General features: G+C 37.4%; 2 protein-coding genes across 4 annotated transcripts; one reads left to right on the top strand and one right to left on the bottom strand.

Annotated features, from left to right (window-relative positions):
• The first annotated feature begins 1,973 nt into the window (after positions 1–1,973).
• Positions 1,974–14,762, top strand: LOC147552825 (kinesin-like protein KIN-14J). Of its 3 annotated transcripts, none has more exons than XM_086667771.1 (19): positions 1,974–2,319; positions 2,774–2,978; positions 3,661–4,012; positions 4,565–4,692; positions 4,808–4,888; positions 9,698–9,775; positions 9,893–9,985; positions 10,087–10,116; positions 10,246–10,587; positions 10,688–10,769; positions 10,859–10,954; positions 11,035–11,214; positions 11,669–11,775; positions 11,884–12,062; positions 12,392–12,810; positions 12,903–13,066; positions 13,308–13,849; positions 14,094–14,212; positions 14,540–14,762. In XM_086667771.1, the coding sequence occupies exons 3-19, from the start codon at positions 3,799–3,801 to the stop codon at positions 14,602–14,604; spliced, it is 2,919 nt and encodes a 972-aa protein (XP_086523897.1). In that variant the 5' UTR covers positions 1,974–2,319; positions 2,774–2,978; positions 3,661–3,798; the 3' UTR covers positions 14,605–14,762. The 3 variants fall into 3 exon arrangements, with proteins under 3 accessions (XP_086523897.1, XP_086523898.1, XP_086523899.1); XM_086667772.1 differs by having other exon boundaries at positions 2,040–2,319; positions 3,815–4,012; XM_086667773.1 differs by lacking the exons at positions 1,974–2,319; positions 2,774–2,978; positions 3,661–4,012; positions 4,565–4,692; positions 4,808–4,888 and adding an exon at positions 9,567–9,578.
• A 3,417-nt stretch (positions 14,763–18,179) lies between these two features.
• LOC147552824 (putative F-box protein At1g32420) lies at positions 18,180–21,666 on the bottom strand. Its single transcript, XM_086667774.1, has one exon. The coding sequence runs from the start codon at positions 21,574–21,576 to the stop codon at positions 20,143–20,145; it is 1,434 nt and encodes a 477-aa protein (XP_086523900.1). The 5' UTR covers positions 21,577–21,666; the 3' UTR covers positions 18,180–20,142.

Raw genomic sequence — 21,666 nt, 5'->3', positions numbered from 1 at the left:
AAATGAGGGCAGAGATAAAGATGAGGGACCCAACTAACAAAGTCTTAAACTTAAAGATGAAGAGAACTTGTCGTTTTGGCTTTTGGATCCCTATAAAACACCAAAATTGGTCAAGGCTTTGAAGGTGGGTGTACTACCAAAATTATCTAAACCATCAAATTCCTTATACTTTTTGTTTTTTTTTTCTTTTTTGTTGAAAGCTTTTTGACTTTTGTTGTGTCCAATACTTATAATTCTTTCTGGAATTATCAACAACAAGGCAGTAATATGGTGTTAGGTTTCCCACATTTACTGGTGTTAGAGAAAATGTGCTTGTAAGAACATATAATTGTTATTTCCCGTTATTAGCCCTGCCTTGGGCATCCCCTCTTTGCCGTTAAGGTAATGACTTCGGGCATGACCAACTTCCATAGTGTGACGGGCAGTGTGTGCAAGGTCATGGAACAAATTTGACATTGTATGGTCAATCGTCAATTACTAGTGTTTTCAGCTTAAAGCAGGCGAGTTGCAACCACCAGTCCTGTATCAAATTAGGTATCAAATCGAGGTTATTGCTTCAGATGATGTGACATTTTAGTTCTTACTTGATTTCTAGCGATTTCGAGTACTATTTCACTAATAGAGAACCCTAAGTCAAATAGGCATTAGTGTTTAGTAAGGCACTTGAGTGTACACTCTGAGAAGTTTCTGCACGACCTTTTAGGTTACGAAAATTTTTCTTTTGTACTTTTTTATGTATCGACTAAAAAGTCAGATTTTAATTCTTATATTGATTTTTTTTTTGTCTTTTTTGCTCTCCGTTTAATCTCTAACGATTTTGTCTTCTCACTTTTCATCTCCATCACTCTCCATCATCATCTTTGTGTTTTGAGATATAAGAGAAGAATATGAAGTTGGAGATTAAAAGTGAGAAGCTAAAAACAATAAGGACTAAAACAAAAATAAGGAGAGAAAAAGACAAAATACCAATATTGTAAAGATAAAATTTGACCTTTCCCGTCAATATATTGAAAAATTCAAAATGGAGTCATCTCGACATTGTTCCTAACTTAAAGACCATGTATAAAGTCAGTAATATATGTGGCAACCTAATTTAGCAAGTGTCAATATATTGGGACTTAGGTCGTTATATAACTTGATTATTCCAGTAATATATTGAGTCAAATATAAATAAGATCTTAGGTGAAGATAGTAACTCTGAAAAAACAAAACTACGAATTATCGATTATTTCAAACGTGTTAATGTCTATTGCACTAGTTGATTATTTCAAACGTGATGGAGTTATAACTAAGAGGTCAAACAACAAGGATCAACTTTTGATTTGTTGAATTTCTTTTTACCATAAAGCTAATGCACTAGTTGAGAAACTACAAAGTTTGCTAATAAAAACAAATATCAAAAGTGAATGATACACCATAACAAACATAGGATGTAATGTACTAAATATAACTCACTGACAGTACTCAATCTTTTTGATATATGTGAATAAACACACACATAATATATGTATAACCTACAGTCCTATGATGCCAGCTTGATTCGCTTCGAGTCACAACAATACCACGAAGATCGAGGCATCGAGCACATATATAACAGTTACCATCTAGTTTTACAAACATTTCAACTTGTACTTGTATTATAGATCATAATATCATATGATTCATATCTATCAAAGGAACCAAACCACATTAATCATTGATTAGATTAACATGATTGGCACTAACCAAGGTTATGGTGCCCATGGATATATTATGTGGGTCCCAAAAGGAACACGTTCACCATCCCAAATAACACGTTCAAAAATTGCCATTTTGTTAGCTACTACCATAGTTCGTAGTCCCCTCCCACTCCGAGACAACGAAATCTAACTGTACCCGGTTACCATTTACCTAAAGTACTTAGCTATTGTTATCAAGCCACGTGGTAATCCAACAAACAATTCTTCAAGATAAACCAATTGTTAATGTTCTCGATCGTGAGATAGGGAAACTACAAAACATCTAGTAGTATAGGATACATTTATTTTGAAATGATATTAGGGTAATATTGTCTTTTTCATATCTGTGAGAAAACTATTGTTTCTGTGAGGAGAATTCGAAAGGAGAAGAAGTTCGAAGTATTCAAAAGCTTCGATAGTGAAATTCTAGAGATTTTAGAGCGAGAGAGAGAGAGAGAGAGAGAGAGAGAGAGGTTGGAGAAGGTGAGAGTTGAAGTAGTTTGGATAAAGTTCTGAAATCCAATCCCTTTTGCTTCTAAAATCTTCTGCTCAATCGACAAAATTCCATCTTTTTGACCCAATTTCTCTTAGTGTTGTTGAGGTAGGTATTAACTTCCCCAACACTAGTTTCATAAACTTTAAGTTATTGTATGGATCTGATTCGAAGAATTGTACTTGTTAATATCATAATTAAGGACTCCAGTTATATCTCTTACACTAATTTTTTTGTTAGAATACTTCAAAATTTCACTGAATCCCTAAAAAGTTGGAATACTCTTTCTTTTTTTCTTCTTACTATTTTACTTTGAGATGTTAAAATTGCTTAATTTTTTGTTCTATAAGCTCATATCCTTTATAATTTAGCTGTGGGATTATATGGTTTGAATCTTAAGATAGGAGCTTTGGAGTGTTTAGTTATAATTAGGGTGCATCTGTTTAAATTTCACAAGATATATATTGTCATTTTTCTAAATGAATAAGAAAATTTTCTTGTTTGAGTTTCGTCACGATCCGACATTTTTCGTGGAATTTATTAAGTTGCATTGTTGTTGCAGGTTAGGTTGGAAATTTATGCTCTTTGAGACTTGGATGTTCGTTTAGTTCTTGCGTTTGTTGTAGTAAATTTTGCAGTCTCGTTTCGTATTTAAACTGTTTTATTGAAGTAGCCCAAGGGTTTAAAGACATTGTAAAGGACTACTCAGTCATTTGATTTACGTATTAGTGGGGATTGGAGAAAGGTTGTTCTACCTTTAGTTGCAGGTATGTGGATATACAAGATTCAATTTGAATCTTCATCCATAATCTTTTACACTTTGAGTTCGTACAAGATAGTCGTCCACTTGAAGCTTAAGCTAGAACTTTTAGTAGTTCAAATACTCCAATAGAGTGAAAGATTTCCCTTAAATACAATGTATCCAACAACTCCGTGATTCCTCAGAGTTACTTGTGTTTTGATGGGTCATTACATCGTATAGATATGACATAGATACAACATAATGATGGAATAAGCACATAAACCGCCATGAAAACTATTTGAAACACGAAGCATTGACAAACAAACCCTGAAGACCCAATGATAATTAACCCTTAAATGCTATGATTATTAACCCTTACAACTTTATATACATATATATTACATGGAATAATACAAGAAGGTAGACCACGCCCCTCAAATATGTAACCCATCCTGGATTTTGCAAGGGATGCACAATCACTGTGCTACAACTTCATGTATATATATATATATATTCAGAATACGTTTTATGAATTCTTAGTAGCACCCATTTTAATATCTTTTCTTATTACATCAACAATATAATCCGTTTGAAATATGTGAAGTTCATAATTTCCTTTTTTTTGCACTTGAGGGCATACTTCTTTCCCTGTAACATTGTGTATTTTATATACTTTACCTGTATTGAACAATAACATGTATTTCCAGGGATGCGTTGTTCCTCGTGCTATGTTTCTACCATATAACGTATTGATGCTGCATTGTACACGGAGTGATATTGTCTTGAAAAAGTACATTGAGATTTTTAGTTAAGATATCATATTCAAAGTTAACCTATAAATTGGGATGCCTCGCCCTGAAGATCTTGCGATGAATTCTCAACCCAAACATCCAAATAATGGGGATTTTACCAGCGCTTCTCTGGCAACGAATGATGTTATTGAAGCAACGATGTATACTGATCTTGAGGTCGAAGGGGATGTGGTGTCTGTAGAGGAGAGGCGGAGGAGTACGCCAGAATCAAAATTTACACGTGTTTTGCGAAATCCTGTCTTATCAGGTATTTGATTCTTCTTTTTATCTGTTGTTGGAACTAAAGGAAGATAAGTAATCAAATAAAAAAATATGAAGAATATAAATTGATTCAGATATATGTTGTGTAGTATTTCTTTCATCTTTCATAACATTACTACTTATGACTTGGAGACTAGAAATTATGTGTCCTAGATGCTGATTTACTACCGACTTAACTTGCCATGGGACGAGTATGAATGGAAGTGAATGAAGGCTATTCCGATGCTAATTCTGAATGGATTTCCAACTACTGAACCATTATCTTTAAACTTAATCCTAGTTTCTGCTGATCTTGCAGTTTACGTCGAATTATCTAAATTTCTCCACTTGGTTATTGGCATGATTTTTGTTTTCTCAGTGCGATTAATAAAAAGAAAGATTTTCTACTTCTGATGAGTTGCTTTGTACTTGACAATTGATACCTAATATTTTCACGTGTAGGTTTAGTATATACATGCTTATAACTCGATAAGGTTTTCTACTTCTGCGTGTCTTCCAGTTTTTAAGTGGCTGTTTCTTTCTGTTTATCGTTTTGTAGATCCATCAGCAGCATTGCTACATCATGTTGGACATAAGTTCCATGAGGTGTTTCAACTCAAACAAGGACGTTATGCTGATCTTCCTGAAGCTAAGATTTCCGAAATGATAAAATCAAACAGTTTAGATGTATTACCTTGAGTCCTTTCTTGTGGATATGTTTCATATGTTTCTGGATTTCTTTTTTTTTCCAGAGAAGTATTGTTTGATGCTGCTCTGATGCCTTTTATTATCTTGGTTGCAGAACGCTCCCACACAATCACTATTGAGTATCATGAATGGAATATTAGATGAGTGCATTGAGAAGAAAAATGGGGAACTACCTGTGAAAAGGTTAAACCTTTGAACGATAAACACACTCGAATATAACCGAGTGGAGGTGAAGAAGATGATCGTCTCGTTGATAACCGAGAGAGATGGAGAAGGGATGATGTTCTCGGGTATAACCGAGATGATATGTGACGACTCTCGGGTGAAGCCGAGTGTGATAGTATGGATACCCGGGTATAACCGAGAGAGAGAAGAATGGAGCTCTCGGTTGTAACCGAGGATGATTGATGATGATTAGTGAACAGTTGATCGTGAGAGAGGGAGAGAGAGAGCTAGGTAAATACCTTGTTTATTAACACTACAACTTGATTGATTACATTGTCTATGGAGATACATATTTATAGGTTTATAACTTAGGAGTCTTATAAAATCTAAAAACTAAAACTCTATCTTTATCTAATGTAATCCTAATAGAATTAGGATTATCTAATGTAATCCTAATAGAATTAGGATTAATGAAAAACTCTATCTTTATCTAATGTAATCCTAATAGAATTAGGATTATCTAATGTAATCCTAATAGAATTAGGATTAATGAAGACCAACCCACTCGGTTGTGACCGAGTGGAATTGACTCTCTAACACTCCCCCTCAAGTTAGAGCGGGAATGGAAGTAACGCCTAACTTGCCAATAATGTTCTTGAATGGTTCTGCCCCGAGTGGTTTTGTGAAGATATCTGCTAGCTGAGTATCTGAACTTGTAAAGCGCGTGGCAATGACGTTATCTTTGATCTTCTCACGAACGATGTGGCAATCGATCTCAATGTGTTTGGTACGCTCGTGAAAAACGGGATTATCAGCAATGTGGAGAGCGGCTTTGTTGTCGCAGTAAACTGTCATCGGATCTGAGTGATTGATTCCAAAATCAAGTAATAAATACTTGAGCCATTGTAATTCGCATGTGAGGATGGCTAAAGCTCGATATTCTGCTTCTGCCGAAGATTTGGCAACGGTGGGTTGCTTCTTTGATTTCCATGAAAGTGGGCTAGATCCCAACATTGTAAAATATCCTGTAGTTGATCTACGGGTCGAAGGACAACCAGCCCAGTCTGAATCACAGTAACCTGTAATATGGAGAGAGCTGTTTGCGGATAAAAATACTCCTTTATCAAGGGTACCTTTCAAGTATCGTAGAACGCGATGAGCGGCGTCTAGGTGTACCTGACTAGGTGTTTGCATGAATTGACTAAGGTTATTCACAGCAAAAGCGATATCTGGCCGTGTAACTGTTAAGTAGAGAAGCCGGCCAATAAGGCGACGGTAAACTGACGGATCTGACAATGGTGTACCGTCAGTGGGACGAAGGCGGAGTTTTTGTTCCATAGGAAACTCCGAAGGACGTGCAGCGGTCAGTCCAGAATCTTTTAGAATGTCAAGTGCATATTTTCGTTGACATAGAAAAATGCCTTGTGAAGAACGAGATACTTCAATACCAAGAAAGTACTGGAGACGTCCTAAATCTTTTAGTGAGAAAGCATTGTTTAGGTATGATTTTAACTGGGAAATAGCATGATCATTATTTCCTGTGATAATGATATCATCCACATAGACTAAAACATAAATCTGAGTGGAGTGGGAACGAAAAGTAAAAAGCGAATAATCGCTCTTAGATTGAGAGAAACCACGTTCGATTAGAACGGAGGAAAATTTGGAAAACCACTGACGGGAAGCCTGTTTGAGACCATAAAGGGATTTATGAAGGCGGCATACTTTAGACTCCCCCTTAGACGAAAATCCGGGGGGAAGTTTCATGTAAACCTCCTCATGTAGGTCGCCTTGGAGGAAGGCATTATTAACATCCAACTGATGGAGAGACCAGCCTTTAATGGCGGCGAGAGACAGAAGAACTCGAACGGTTACTAGTTTAGCAACTGGAGCAAAAGTGTCATTGTAATCTAACCCCTCTATTTGGGTGTAGCCTTTAGCCACTAAGCGAGCTTTATAGCGCTCTATGGAGCCATCGGGCTTGAATTTTATTTTATACACCCATTTACAACCGATAGGCTTCTTGCCGGGTGGTAAGTTAGTAAGAGTCCATGTTTTGTTTTCTTCCAAGGCAGAAATTTCCTTGGCCATTGCATCCTTCCAATGAGAAGATTTCATTGCCTGGGTGAAAGAAGTGGGTTCGGTTGAGGACAAGACCGAGGAAAGAAATTGTTGATGAGAAGTAGAAAAAGAGTTGATGGAAAAGTAGTTTTCAAGTGGGTACTTGACGGTGGTGGTGTTGGAGCAAACATAGTCTTTGAGGTGACTAGGTGGATGGCGTGACCGAACCGGTCTGCCGGAATCAACGACGGAAGAGTCGGAAGCGGGAACATCGGTCGCGGGCAGGGGCAGCGAAGGGACCGAGCTGGGATTGATGACAGGAGGTTCTGACGGCACCCCTGAAGTGGGGAGTCCGTCAGAATTTTCTGTCGGCACCCCCGAAGGGGAATTAAGAGGTCGGGCTTCCGAAGACGGGTCAGCAGGGGTGTCTGGAGGCACCCCTGAAACAGAGTCGGTAGCAGGGACGACAGGAACAGTAGGTTCATCGGTGAACCTGCTGCTGTCGGACAGTGAGTTGGGAGCAGACTCGTTAATCACCGGAAAATTAAAACTACCGTCGTCATCGATAGAGAGGGACGGGGATGGATCGGTGAGAGGAGGTTGTGCCGGAGGCGGAGAGGCCATCGGAAAGCGGTTCTCGAAGAATGACACATCTCGTGAGATAAAGATACGTTGAGTAGAGATATTGTAGATACGGTAACCCTTCTGTCCACTTGGATAGCCAAGAAAGATGCCGGCGGAGGACCGGGCGTCCATCTTGGTTTTTACCAAAGGGATACGGGCATAGCAAAGGCATCCGAATACACGTAAGTGTGAAAGATTCGGAGGAGCACCCATGAGAATTTCATGAGGGGATTTCCCATCAAGAATTGGTGTGGGTAATTTATTTATGAGATAGACGGCGGTTAAAACGCATTCTCCCCAAAAAGAAAGAGGGAGGTGAGCTTGAAGTCGTAAAGATCTAGCGACTTCAAGAATGTGGCGATGTTTTCGCTCAACAACACCGTTTTGTTGAGGCGTATAAGTGCAACTACGTTGGTGGGTAATCCCTTTTTCAAGAAACCAACTTTGGAGAGAATGATTCATGAACTCAGAACCATTGTCCGATCTAATTGTTTTTATCACACAATTAAATTGTGTATGAACGTAATTAGAAAAATTCCTAATTAGCATAGTAGAATCCGATTTAGAACTTAGAAGGAATATCCAAGTACAACGAGAAAAATCGTCAACAAGGGTCAAAAAATAACGACACCCGGAGGTGGAGGGAACCGGAAAAGGACCCCATATATCGGCATGAACTAACTCAAATATATGAGTGGAAGAAGTAGTGCTAGTAGGAAAAGGCAATCGACATTGCTTAGAAAGCGGGCATATATCGCACGACACTTTTTTCGATAAGAATTTAAAATTCATACATGGAAGTCTAGAATTAAAAAACTGAAAACGAGAAAAAGATGGATGGCCTAAACGGCAATGCCATAAAGAAAAAGACTCATGACTAGATGTATCTCGAACTAAATTGGAAACGGAAAGAATTTTACGCTCCGTGCGAAGGAAGTAAAGGTCGTCATGAAGACTACCATGCCCAATCTCCATCTTCGTTGTTCGGTCCCGAAAAAGACATAAGTCATTATCAAATAAGACGGTACACCGAAGAGATTTAGAAATTTGAGATATAGATATGAGATTAAATTGAAAAGATGGAATATGAAGCACATCTTGTAAATAAAATCTATTGGAAAAATAGACCGAACCAATATGGAGAACCTTAACTCTTGATCCATCGGGTAATCTAACAAATAAATCCGGAGGAGCAAGAGAATAGGAAGAAAACCGTGATAAAACGGAACATATGTGTTTAGCGGCACCGGAATCAATAACCCAAGGAGGGTGAAAAGAAGAATAGTACTTACTTGTAAGATTGACGTGGGGGTCTTTAGTGGTATCGTGAACTTGAGAAGTTTCGGAAGCTTCGGGAGTAGTCATGATTCAAAAAAAAAAAAAAAAAAAAATAATGGCTCTTATACCATGTGAAAAGGTTAAACCTTTGAACGATAAACACACTCGAATATAACCGAGTGGAGGTGAAGAAGATGATCGTCTCGTTGATAACCGAGAGAGATGGAGAAGGGATGATGTTCTCGGGTATAACCGAGATGATATGTGACGACTCTCGGGTGAAGCCGAGTGTGATAGTATGGATACCCGGGTATAACCGAGAGAGAGAAGAATGGAGCTCTCGGTTGTAACCGAGGATGATTGATGATGATTAGTGAACAGTTGATCGTGAGAGAGGGAGAGAGAGAGCTAGGTAAATACCTTGTTTATTAACACTACAACTTGATTGATTACATTGTCTATGGAGATACATATTTATAGGTTTATAACTTAGGAGTCTTATAAAATCTAAAAACTAAAACTCTATCTTTATCTAATGTAATCCTAATAGAATTAGGATTATCTAATGTAATCCTAATAGAATTAGGATTAATGAAAAACTCTATCTTTATCTAATGTAATCCTAATAGAATTAGGATTATCTAATGTAATCCTAATTCTATTAGGATTAATGAAGACCAACCCACTCGGTTGTGACCGAGTGGAATTGACTCTCTAACACTACCTCATGTATGCCAGTGAGAATACACTTGCATGTTATAACAAAGCATGCTTGAATAAAATGTCTCTGCTTTGTTTCATATGAAAGTTAGTTTATTGTAGAATTTCTAATCAGTGACTTCTCCCACTTCACCAGCGGGTGGCTTGCCTATTACAAAGAGTTGCACAAGAGATTGGGCGGAGACTTTCAACTCAAGCAGAACATATAAGAAAGGTAGTTTATTTTTAATTACTTACGTGTTCACTGGAAGAGGAGTAGAGTAATTTTGCTTTGACATGAACTCTTTCGGTATTGTAATTTGTACATACTGTTCTTGTTGTCTTCCTGCAGCAAAACAATCTGTATAAGACTCGTGAGGAGAAGTATGAATCGAGAATCAGAGTTCTTGAAACCCTTGCAACTGGGACAAGTGACGAAGCCCAGGTACTTAGTGATTGCTTACAATTTTCAACTCGTGAAATAATTAAGTTGTTAACTATAGGGCGAGAACCTAAATTTATGAGCACAATTTTTTCTTCTTACAGATTGTCATGAAAAAGCTCCTGCAGATGAAGGTTCAGTTCTGAACTTGTCAAGTCAGCTTTTCCTTAAAAAATAACGGCCACAGATATTTTCTTATGTTAGGTCCTTTTTTTTTTCTACTCACAATTTTTTTCCTTTTACTTTTGGATCAACATTTGCAGACTGAGAAGACCAGAATCGAGGAGAAGAAGAAACTTGAAGAGCAGGATTTGGTTAGATTAAGGAAAGAGAAGGACCAGACTGATGGTGAGATTTTAACTCTGAGGAAAGAACTAGAAATGACCAAGATGAACTATGAACAACGTTGCCTACAGTTGGAAACACAGGCAAAAGAAGCTCAAGTTGAGTTCAATGTGAAGCTGAAGGAACTTGAATCCCTTTTGGCTGATTCTAGAAACAAGGAGACAGCACTCGAGGCCTTCTCTGAATCTAAAGCTAGGAAGTGGTACGCAAGAGAACAAAGATACCGGAGTTTCACGGATTTCCAGTTCCAAGCTCTTCAGGTATTTGCAGTCTTAGCATGTTCTAGTATCTCTGGTTTTAGTTCTGTAATATCTAAAATCAGATCAATCTTTAAACTTATGATTCTACGAAATTATTCAGGAATTAAGGCGGGCCTCTGAGTCCATCAAGCAGGAAGTTGTCAAAACGCAGAGGAGCTACAATCACGAATTCAGTCACTTGGGTATGAATTGTATTTTAAATGATGGGCCATTATGATCTTCAGCTTGTAGTGATTTCCTCATTTGTTACTTTACTTTTCAACTTGTGCAGGTGTAAATCTTAAAGTGCTAACTGATGCAGCTGAAAATTATCATATGGTTCTCACAGAAAATCGAAGGCTGTATAATGAAGTTCAAGACTTAAAAGGTGCCAATTCTTGTCACAAATGTTTTTTCTTACTCTAATATGTATGTGTTGTTTCGCTCATTTAGTTCTTTCTTGGATAGGAAATATTAGAGTGTATTGTCGGGTACGGCCATTCCTCTCTGGACAAAACAAAAGGCAGACAACTATAGAATATATTGGTGAGAATGGCGAGTTGGTTGTCTGGAATCTTTCCAAACAGGGAAAAGAAAGTCATCGACCATTCAAGTTCAACAAGGTTTTTGGTCCAGCAGCTACTCAAGGTACTTCAAATATTCATGTTAACTGTTACATATAAAGAGTAAGCCGTAAAGAGTCACCTCATTTTGAATTCATAAAACCCTGAAATTATATTCTCCTCTTAAGCCAAATACCAAAACCTTGGTTACAACTGTTTTATAATGGAAAAGATCACCAAAACTAACTAAAAAGAAAAAAAAATTAAGTCAACTGAAAAATGAAAATAAGTGATGATTTGGGGAAGCCTTTGAATGATATATTTCTCGCTTCCATTGAGAAGAGTCGGTTCGATCGTTAGTACTGAGGTTCTTGCCTCTTTTTCTTTTTAAACCATGCGAACCTGGTCGCACACAACATGCATTTGACTATCGTTATTTTGTACACCTAATCTTATGCAGTATGAATTTTGATGCATCTTTTTTTTGCTGACGTTCCTTTGAATGCTGGAGTTTGACGATTTATTTATTTTATTTCCAGAGGATGTGTTTTTGGACACTCAGCCATTAATACGATCTGTTCTTGACGGTTACAATGTGTGCATTTTTGCTTATGGTCAAACTGGTTCAGGGAAGACTTACACTATGGTATATAACCTTTTCAAGTAGTCAATCTTGCGTTCAAGATAGATACTGCTATCCCTAGCCCCTGGATAGTGAATAGTTGCTTATACGCCTGAATTTTGTGTCCTGCAGACAGGGCCCGATGCATCGTCTGAAAAGGATTGGGGTGTCAATTATCGAGCTCTAAATGATCTTTTCCTGATCTCTCAGAATAGAAAAAGCTCCTTCGTATATGAAGTCAGTGTTCAAATGGTTGAAATATATAATGAGCAAGTTCGTGATTTGCTCTCAAGCGATGGTACTCAAAAAAGATATCCTTTTGGTTTTTAAATAGGACTAATTGGAGGAATACAAGTGAATTCAGGAGCGGGTTGATGGGAAAATACTCTTTGTCCAAGCGATTGGATGTCCACTAGACTTTTATAGTCTTTTTCTTTTTTGTTGCCCGATATTTATTTCTTTTGAGTTTGCACATGCTTGCAGACAGTTTTTTAATTTATTATTGCAACGTAGATTTCTGTTTCTTTTGAATCCTCTGAGATCGGCATCTGGTTTAGAATTGGACCATGAGGTCGCACTTGGTTTAAAAGAAGAGATCTGTTTCTCTTCTGGTTGACATTTGTTTCCTTGACTGGCAAACGCTTGGGATTTGGGCTACTTCACAACCCAATGGATTAGCTGTTCCTGACGCAAGTATGCACCCTGTCAACTCAACCTCAGATGTCCTCGAATTGATGCAGATTGGATCAATGAACCGGGCTGTTGGTTCTACTGCTCTGAACGAGAGAAGTAGCAGATCTCACAGTGTTCTTACTGTTCATGTTCGTGGTACAGACTTGAAGAGTGAAGCTACTTTACGTGGTAGTCTTCATTTGGTAGATCTTGCTGGAAGTGAAAGAGTAGATCGATCTGAGGTTACCGGAGAGAGACTCAGGGAAGCACAACATATAAACAAATCGTTATCTGCTCTTGGGGATGTCATCTTTGCTCTGTCTCAAAAGAATTCACATGTTCCATACAGAAATAGCAAACTAACTCAAGTACTCCAAAGCTCTCTAGGTAATTTCTATTTTAAGAACTGATATGTGATTCTGAACTTTTTCTCTCAAATTTACTAGCGTCTTATCCTACTTTTTATTTTTATTTTGCAGGTGGTCAGGCAAAAACTCTCATGTTTGTACAGCTTAACCCCGACACAGATTCATATTCCGAGACAATAAGTACCTTAAAGTTTGCTGAAAGGGTCTCTGGAGTTGAGCTTGGGGCTGCAAAGAGTAACAAAGAGGGCAAGGATGTTAGAGAGTTAATTGAGCAGGTGAATTGCTTTCAGAGCTGTGCAATTATCTTCTTTTACTTCAATTTAAGTATTTAATATGTGATTTTGGTAATATATATACATGATAGTTGGTCCTTCTTTGATTTTACCTCTTATAAAATGATATCTCAGTCGAAGTAAATGAGCTTACGAAGAATCAAGAACGACGCATCAAAATCCAAGTAAACAATTACTACCTCGATATACTGATTTTTCTACTTCTAAATTCTCAAATTTGCAGGTCGCATCTCTTAAAGAGTTGGTGACAAAGAAAGACAGTGAGATTGATCGACTGCAATCGATTAAAGATATCAGAGCTGTGCCTCTAATTGCCAATGGCGATAAGCATGCCTTGAGCCCATTGAAGCATCGATCTTCCTCCCCAAGGAGGCATTCTCTGGGCGGAGCTTCACAGAGAAGTCGGAAATTATCAAGTGTGCGAGGTCCAGGACTTACTCAGAAATCCGCTTCTGATCAGGACAATTGTTCAGAATACAGTGATAAGCAATCCGATACTGGTTCAACGCAATCACTGGATGAATTTAAGCACCATAAAGAGTTTTTTCGTCAGTCAAAGCTTGCTGTAGTGAAAGATGGTGAGGGGTTTTCTACAGAAGTTGATCTTTTAGGGTTTGGTGACGTAGAGTCAGAGGAGAGATTGAGTGATATATCTGATGGTGGGCTTTCAATGGGAACCGAAACTGATGTCTCGATGAACAGCATTGTTGAGTTCACTCTTTTCCCTGAAGGTCAAAAACAATCCGAAGAGATAACTACAGAGAAGTAAGTATTTCTTTTCTTGTTCAGCCGTTATCTGCAAAAACTCTTTTATCAATCTTGAGATTCGTTATGCTAAAAGAATTTGACAACATTATAGTATGTAGAAATCGACATTGTTTTTCCTGTAAGATGATGAACAATGTCATTTTTAGTGTGTTTGTTGGATTTGCAAACTTGATCAAACAATGAAACCTTAAAACCCCAAAATCCACTTTGTGTTAACATTTCGAAGCCATTTGTTTTGCAGGAGTAAAACACCCACTAAAATTCCTCGACCACCTTCACAAAAGCTGCTTCAAACAGCATCAGTCCGACTATCAGCAGTTAAGGATTCAGCCGCTAAGGATTCTCGGAAAGTCTCAACAAGTATGTCTTCCAATCACATGCCTTTATTTTTCTTGTTCCATATTTAGGACACACACACATATATTGAATAACATGTTAAGAGGTATATCGCGCATTAGCCGTGACGAGAAAAAGGAAAAACAAATATTAGTAGGAATTGAAGTTCTAAATAAAAGGATAAAAAGTGACACAGACACTTTTAGTTAAAGATCGAAACTTGAATCTAAGAGAAGGTGAATCTAAAATATACAGTCTTACTTTTCTACCTTGCGTTCACGATGATTAATGAGTAACTCGACTTATCTTGTTAATCTTATATATGTTTTTGTTATGATTCTTCCAACTCAGGTGCGAAAAAATCTACTACAAGCAACTCTTCAGCTAAGATCGCCACAACGAAAAGGTGGCAGTAACCGAGAAAAAACGCGTTTTACCGGCAAGCTTCTCTTGGCTTTCCTCGCGAACTTATATTTTTGTTTATAAGGTTTCTCGACTTTTCAGCTAACAACTTACTGAAAAGAAACGAACACTTCCAGTTTGTAATGTATTTAATTCTTCTTCTCTGGTTCAACTTTTTCTTTGCTATTTAATTCATCTTCTAACTAGATTTTTGGTCCGTATTTAAATTGTGTCAGAATAAGTTTGAATTCAACATTTCACCCAATGACGGGTCCGTAGCTCAGTGGTAGAGCATTTGACTGTTGATCAAGGGGTCTCCCGCTCGAACCCAGATGGAGCCTATTTTTTTGCATTAAAAAACTCTGTAGATTTGTTAATCTCCATTTCAGTAGAACCTCTATGCCCACGGCGAAGTCCACCAACGCCTCTGCTATTATTGTGTTTCAGGGAGCGTCTATAGGGCCCATCTTTTCTACTCGGACCGGGCCTAACTTTTGCTGGCATTGAACAACACAAACTGAAGCTGAGTCTGAGAAAAAAAAAGTAGTATCTTTAGAGTCACCATCTTATATAATAAAACAACTCGGTTAAGAAAAAAATCTGGTCGTCCGTCTTTTGGGAGCTTGATAAAGATCAAATGAAAATTTTTTTTTCTCGAAATACGATTTCTAATTCTTAAATTTTTCTTTTGGGGGCAAGTCATTTATACCACAAGAGAAAAGGGGGACGGGATAGTAGTTGCAAATACTACCTTTTTCCCACTGTTACAACCTTTACCTCTAAAAAAAAAATTATATTTACCCAATCCACATCCACTATCCCAAGTTTCCTCTACTCTCTTCTCATTTAATTTTGTTCATCTTTAGGTGTTAGAGGTAAGTTATTTAATTTATGTCGTACTCAAGAGGAAATTTCTGCATCATTACGTATCACGGGAACCTACTATGTTTTAATATCAGTACAAACACGAGGGGACAACAAAAAACCACTCTCTCTCTCTCTCCAAAAAAATCGTCTATGGTTCTCTCCGTTCTAGATCTGTGGCTCTCTCGCGAAGGGTCATACCTTCGCCGAAACCTTTTTCCTTTCTGTTGATAGTTTAAATAGTTATCCTTCTCTCCTGTAAGAAACTTTTTCCCGAACTCTCATCTCCATTGAATTTTCTCCGTCAAGTTTGAGATTCAGATCTGGTCGTGGTGGTGTGTGTTGGATCTACTGTTGCTAAGCGTTTGTTAGTGGTGGTGGTGTCGTGGGGGTGGTGCGTATGGGGGTTACGACAAGATCTGGTGGTGTTTAGTGATGGTGATGTGGTGGTGGTTTGGTTTCTGTGGCGGTGTTTAGTGAGGATGATTGTATGATGATGGTGGTGCAAATGGTTGTTAGGGCAAGATCTGCTGACTTTTCATGAAGGAGTTGTGGTGGGGGCTCGTGATAGAGGCAGTGTGGTGGTTTAGTAGAGGGTTGTGATTCAATGGATCAAACTCTTTAATCACAGTAGTGGAATGAGAGAGGAATGAGAAAATTAATTGGAAGATTAGGAAGTATTTGTAATTCTGGGATTGAAACCAAATAAAAAATTGACAAATCAAAGCAGTTCATGTTTGATCTAGACAAAACAGAAGTTAGATCGGAACCTAAGATCGATCCAGTTAGTGATGTGGAGCAAGGGAGAAGATAGTATTACTAGTTTTCTTTTTCTTAGTACAATAAAGGTTATGTTTCTGTGTTGGTATTTAGGGTCTCTTTTGTTGGTCTTTATGGCCTCTTTTGTTGGTCTTTAGGACCCTTTTGTTTTTTCGTTTTTATTCAGGTCCAAGTGCTTTGATCATAGACCACTATTGGGAGTTTCTTCATCAACTTACAACTCTCTCTAGTGATGTATCAGATTCAAAGGCACAAACCAAAACTCTGCACGCCGACGGTTGACGACGAGATGAGAAGAAGGTGAAAGAAGCATCAGTTATAAAACTACCCTTAGATGGTTAGCGGCGACTGCACCAGAAGTAGCCCACCAGTTAGATCAGGAAGTTCTCGAGGCACCCCAAATGGGCGTAACTTGTCTTGTTTGTCCGGTTTTGGTTGTGCCTTTGTTCTTTTAAACTTCATGATGTAATTATCATTAGCCTTTTGGCGTTTAAATGAAGTTTGATTTCCAAAAAAAAATATCAGCACAAGAAGAGGGAACATTGATCTAAAAATCCAAGAGAAAGGGGTCTTCAATAAAGGCTGAATTGACTTTGATTAATTTCCTATAATTACAAGTTTAATGCTTCAAAATAACAGCCGTATCATACTTTTTTTTAGTTGTTCAACCACAACCCTCTACTAGCATGCAACTTGGGCTGATTAATTTATTTGGGAGGGTCTTCAATAAAGGCTGAATTGACTTTGATTAATTTCCTATAATTACAAGTTTAATGCTTCAAAATAACAGCCGTATCATACTTTTTTTTAGTTGTTCAACCACAACCCTCTACTAGCATGCAACTTGGGCTGATGGTACGTGTAAGGCATTGGTCCTTAATAACAAATGTTTTCATAGATGGTCATTTTTCCCAATAGACCCAACTACACACATTGATTCGTCCTGATAAGATGGTTCAACATCATGTATAAGAGACTCTGACAGTAAAATCAGTAAGCTTATATGAAAAGGCACGGAGAGTAATGTCTGAGACATTAATGTCTGAGACATTAATGTCTGAGACATTAATGTCTGAGACATTAATGTCGAGAGGAGTGGTCGGAGTATGACACGACTCCGAGAGTGATCGGAGCTCGATCTCTACGGGTTATATCAATTGAGGAGGTATAGTCGGGATATAACACTTTCTCTCACTAGATCCGAACCGGCCAAGTACCTCCGACATCAGATGCGGAGATGGCTTAATCTTTGGGCATCAGATTAGGGAGCCAGGGACCTTCTAGAAGGTTGCTTGAAGCCCACCCGACATAAAGCAAACCGTCAGATTAGTTCATTTGGGTGCATCATGATCTGGACATTATCTTATTGCAGATTCACATCTGAACTAACTTTTTCCTCCTTCCTATTGAACTCCGATACAGAGCTTCAGAGAAAAAGATTTTGTTTTCAAATCACTTTACCCATCTATCAAATTTGATCAACCGTTCTAAATGGATCCCAAATCTATCTTTTCTAATCTTTATTTTGTAGTTTACTTAGATAGTCTCCTATGATATATAATTCTTTCTTTCCAATTTGACTCCTAAAAATGGATCCCAAATCTATCTTTTCATTTGTCTATTTGGGTCATTCTAAATGGAGGTCCTATATTTCCAAATGGATTTCAAATCTATTTTTTCATTTGTCTAACTTCAAGTGTTGATTTTTTTTCAAAAATAACTCCATCCAAATTCTCCTCTATCCTTTGTCTGTATCATCTACGCTTGAAAATTATTGTTGACAAATGCGCCAAGCTTCAAGAGAACGAAAGGAAAGAAAACACTCTCTTTCTTCGCTTAATGTTTTTCACAAGTGCTCTTTCGCGAAATATACAAAAAAAAACATGATATTGTCAAAAACATGAAAAAGATTAAGTAGAGAAAATAAATTCGCTTTGAGACAGAATTATGTGGAGCCAAAAATCTATTTATCACCCCTAACTACATGAACATGATCAAACTTGAAAAAGATATTGAAACAAAATCATACAAAAATAAAGCTATAGACATAGGATCGCTTGTCTATAGCTTTCTTCTCAACTCGTGAATTATGTGGAGCCAACAATTATACTTCAAATGTTTTGTAAAAGCAATTCAAGTTCCCCAAAATTTCAAGATCTAAGCCATATTGAAAACTGAACCAAAAACTTGATCGGATCTCCACCAAATGTTGTCAATTGTTACGAGCTTGATAGAGTTGCTTCTTGTGTTTGAGGCTTAACTTAAACCCCCCCCCCCCCCCCAGCCTTTTTTTCCGGCTATCAGATTGTTTCATTGTCCTTCATTAGTTACCAAAAATATTATAGCTATCACATCGTCTCTTTTTCGGGCTATAAAGTCATCAACCCGATTAGACTTTCTACTTACATAACAAAATAGATACGTTAGTTTGGTAAAACTTAGAATGGTTCAACAAGACAATTCCGCGCATGATGTGAGCATCTTTTTGTCGGTTGAAGTACATTTTCCTAATGATATTTGGCGGGGGGAAGTGTCCAGTGAGAATCCTCATTCGGACTAGTTGTATGAGGTATATTTAGTTGCAGCAATTCAATCAAAGAAACGAAAATTTGTATACCTTCATGAATACTTCCAATAAGAAGCATTAATCAGTACAATACATAAGTGCTTACACAAAGAAGAAACAGTAAAATCACAGCTAGTCGATAAAGACCAATGCTGTTTATTAGAGCTAGCTAGGGGTACATAGTTTGTATCCTATCCGAAGTTGGTCGAATTTTGTTTCTTTTTTGGCTCCTAAACAAGCACTGAGGCGAAATTACTAACAACGACAAAGGATTAATATTATTGAAACAAAATGTCTAACAGGCTCAAAGTTAGCCTTTGAAAAAATAGAGAAAAATTTATGCCACATTCAACTAGATTTGAAGGAAACTTGAAAATTTCCAAGGCAAACACTAACTTTTGGGTCTAAAAATTCGACCCCAATTTCATTTGTCACTCTACATCTCTTTTTATAGGAGCAAATTCGACCCAAATTCAATTTGTGATTCGAAATTCTCGTAGGAATAAACATAATTAGCCTATCATTGACAGAGAGGCAATGTATCTAAATTGGGAGCTATTCCTGTTGGTAAAGAGGGCAATTAACCTTTCAATCCAATAATGCCTTTTTACTGCAACAACCTAGTTTGGATATCTCCCTTCACTGACTTGGATCACATCATGGGTTTGGTAGTGGTAATTCATAATAATGTTGAATCAAAGCTCAACTTACTAATTTAGTCTCAATCGTTAATGGTTACAAAATTTTCAAAGACTCCTCTAGAATCCAAATAAAGAATGCCAATAACATAATTTTGCAACAATACCATCACTAGAATCTCCCACAACTATATAACTTTCTTTTTTGATGAAATAACCACAACTATATAACTTAATAGCAAACATCAAAACTATATAACTTAATAGCAAAAATAATTGTAAGAACAAGTCTTTTTTTTTTATACTTCAAACGACTCATGTTTGAAACGTGCGAAGTACTTTGCGCAACGTTATAAATAGAAGAGAGGAATACAAATTTGGAATCGGTGTCCAATAAAGGATTCCTCCGATTTTCGAACTCAGCTCAATATATTTCTTTTTTCCAATCAAAATAATAGAGATGCATGGCCTTTCTTCTTCATAAAATATTTCTTGCAATCTTGCTTCTTTTAAGTTCAAGATGGGATGTAGTCCCGGATCAATTGGATTTGGAACTGGCTCTGCTCCCCTAAGGAGGCCGCGGGTTCGCTTCCTCTGTTGGGCCATAAATGACCTAGATAAATCCATGAGCTCGATTCGATTATTCCAGCCTATTCTTAATAACCACCTGAACTCCGAATTGTCTTATGACTGTGGAATATTGCTCAAGTTGGAAGAGACAAAAGACTTCCATCGAATTTCGTAAGTAGCTTTATAGAGCACGTATCAGTTGGGATTCCACTAATTTCAAACTTCTCAAGGGCATCCTTCTTCCAATTGTAAGAATAAAAAGAGAAAGATTTCTTCTGCTTTACTCTACCATAAGTATCCCACTCCTCTAAATGGGTTGTTAAGATTATCTTATCAAGTACTGAATGAAGACGAACAAATCTACCTTTTCCCCAACTAAAAGGTAAGCTTATGGTTACTTCTGTCCAATTTTGTTGGCTAGTTGTTGTCATATTCTCTATTTTTTCATCATTAAATATCCATAACTTTATGAAATAACTATTCATTTTTATTTGAAGAGCTAGACGTCCTTCTACTTCTAATAAATCAATATTTTCATGTGAAAGTTCACGTTTACAATTTTCCCTAGGTTGATCAAGAATAAAATCAGGGACTTGAATAGTTCTAAACTTCTCACTTCCAACATCAAATGCAACTATAAATACGGGGCGATTTTCTCTTATCCAATATTCTCCACCCCTGTTAAGTTCATTAGTGCTCCAATATATTGAACCATTGACATAAACAGAAGGATTTTCCACTGGTTTTGGTGGAACTTCATCTATTCTTCTCCATTCATTAAGCTGTGTATTATCATCTCTACCTCGAACGCCTTTTCCAAGGGTCAAAACATAACAAACATCACGACACTTTGGCCATAACAAACGCCCAAGACAAACTAATTTGTGTTCATTAGTGGCAAGATCAAATCCAAACTGATATTTTGATCCATCCGTTCTCTTACTTTCTTCGGGATACTCAATCAATTGAGATCGTTTTTGGGTACTTATATTGTAAATTTGAACAGCATTGTGCACCCGAGAGTCGATGAAGCAAATCAAACCATTAACAGGGTTTAAAATTGTATCAAAACTACGGTTATACGGATCCGTTGTAGTGTTAATGGATGCTCCTCCTCTTCCTTCTTCAATCAAATCAGCTGTCATAAATAACTGATCCAAAGGATATTGATCACGGAAGATGCGTCCCTGACTTATGTAACTTCGTCCTGGGTAACTGGGAGGGGCTTTAGAAGGGATGATAAAGAGACTAGGTTTACGTGATTTTGATCGGTTAAGGTGTAAATCAATAAAGTTTGGATCTTTTCCAATTACAGAATTCCAATGTTTACAGACGGATTTGAAACGAAATAGTGATTTAACTGGTAATCTGGTCAGTATCTCATGTACTACTAAATCTCCATCAATAAAAATACCACTTTTACTTTTATTATTATTACTAGTAGAAATAGAACAAGGATCTGAATTAATAAACTTACCTGCTCCTCTGTTCTTCTTCTTCTTCTTGAATTTGTTGTTGGTGTTGAGCCCAAATTTAACAGGAAAGCCAAAAACTCTCGTATTCTTCATCTTGATAGGAGCGGCACTAGGTTAAAACGAACAAGTACAAGACGCACAGAAGGAAACAAGGGTTTCTTCATCTTGAGTTGAACCCGTTGG

The sequence above is a fragment of the Eschscholzia californica genome, unplaced genomic scaffold, assembly GCF_041429995.1.
Source record: "Eschscholzia californica isolate CP2 unplaced genomic scaffold, dmEscCali1.0.p SCAF_3, whole genome shotgun sequence".
NCBI lineage: Eukaryota > Viridiplantae > Streptophyta > Magnoliopsida > Ranunculales > Papaveraceae > Eschscholzia > Eschscholzia californica.
The sequence above is the reverse complement of the archived record's forward strand: the minus strand, read 5'-3'. Positions and strand labels throughout refer to the sequence as shown.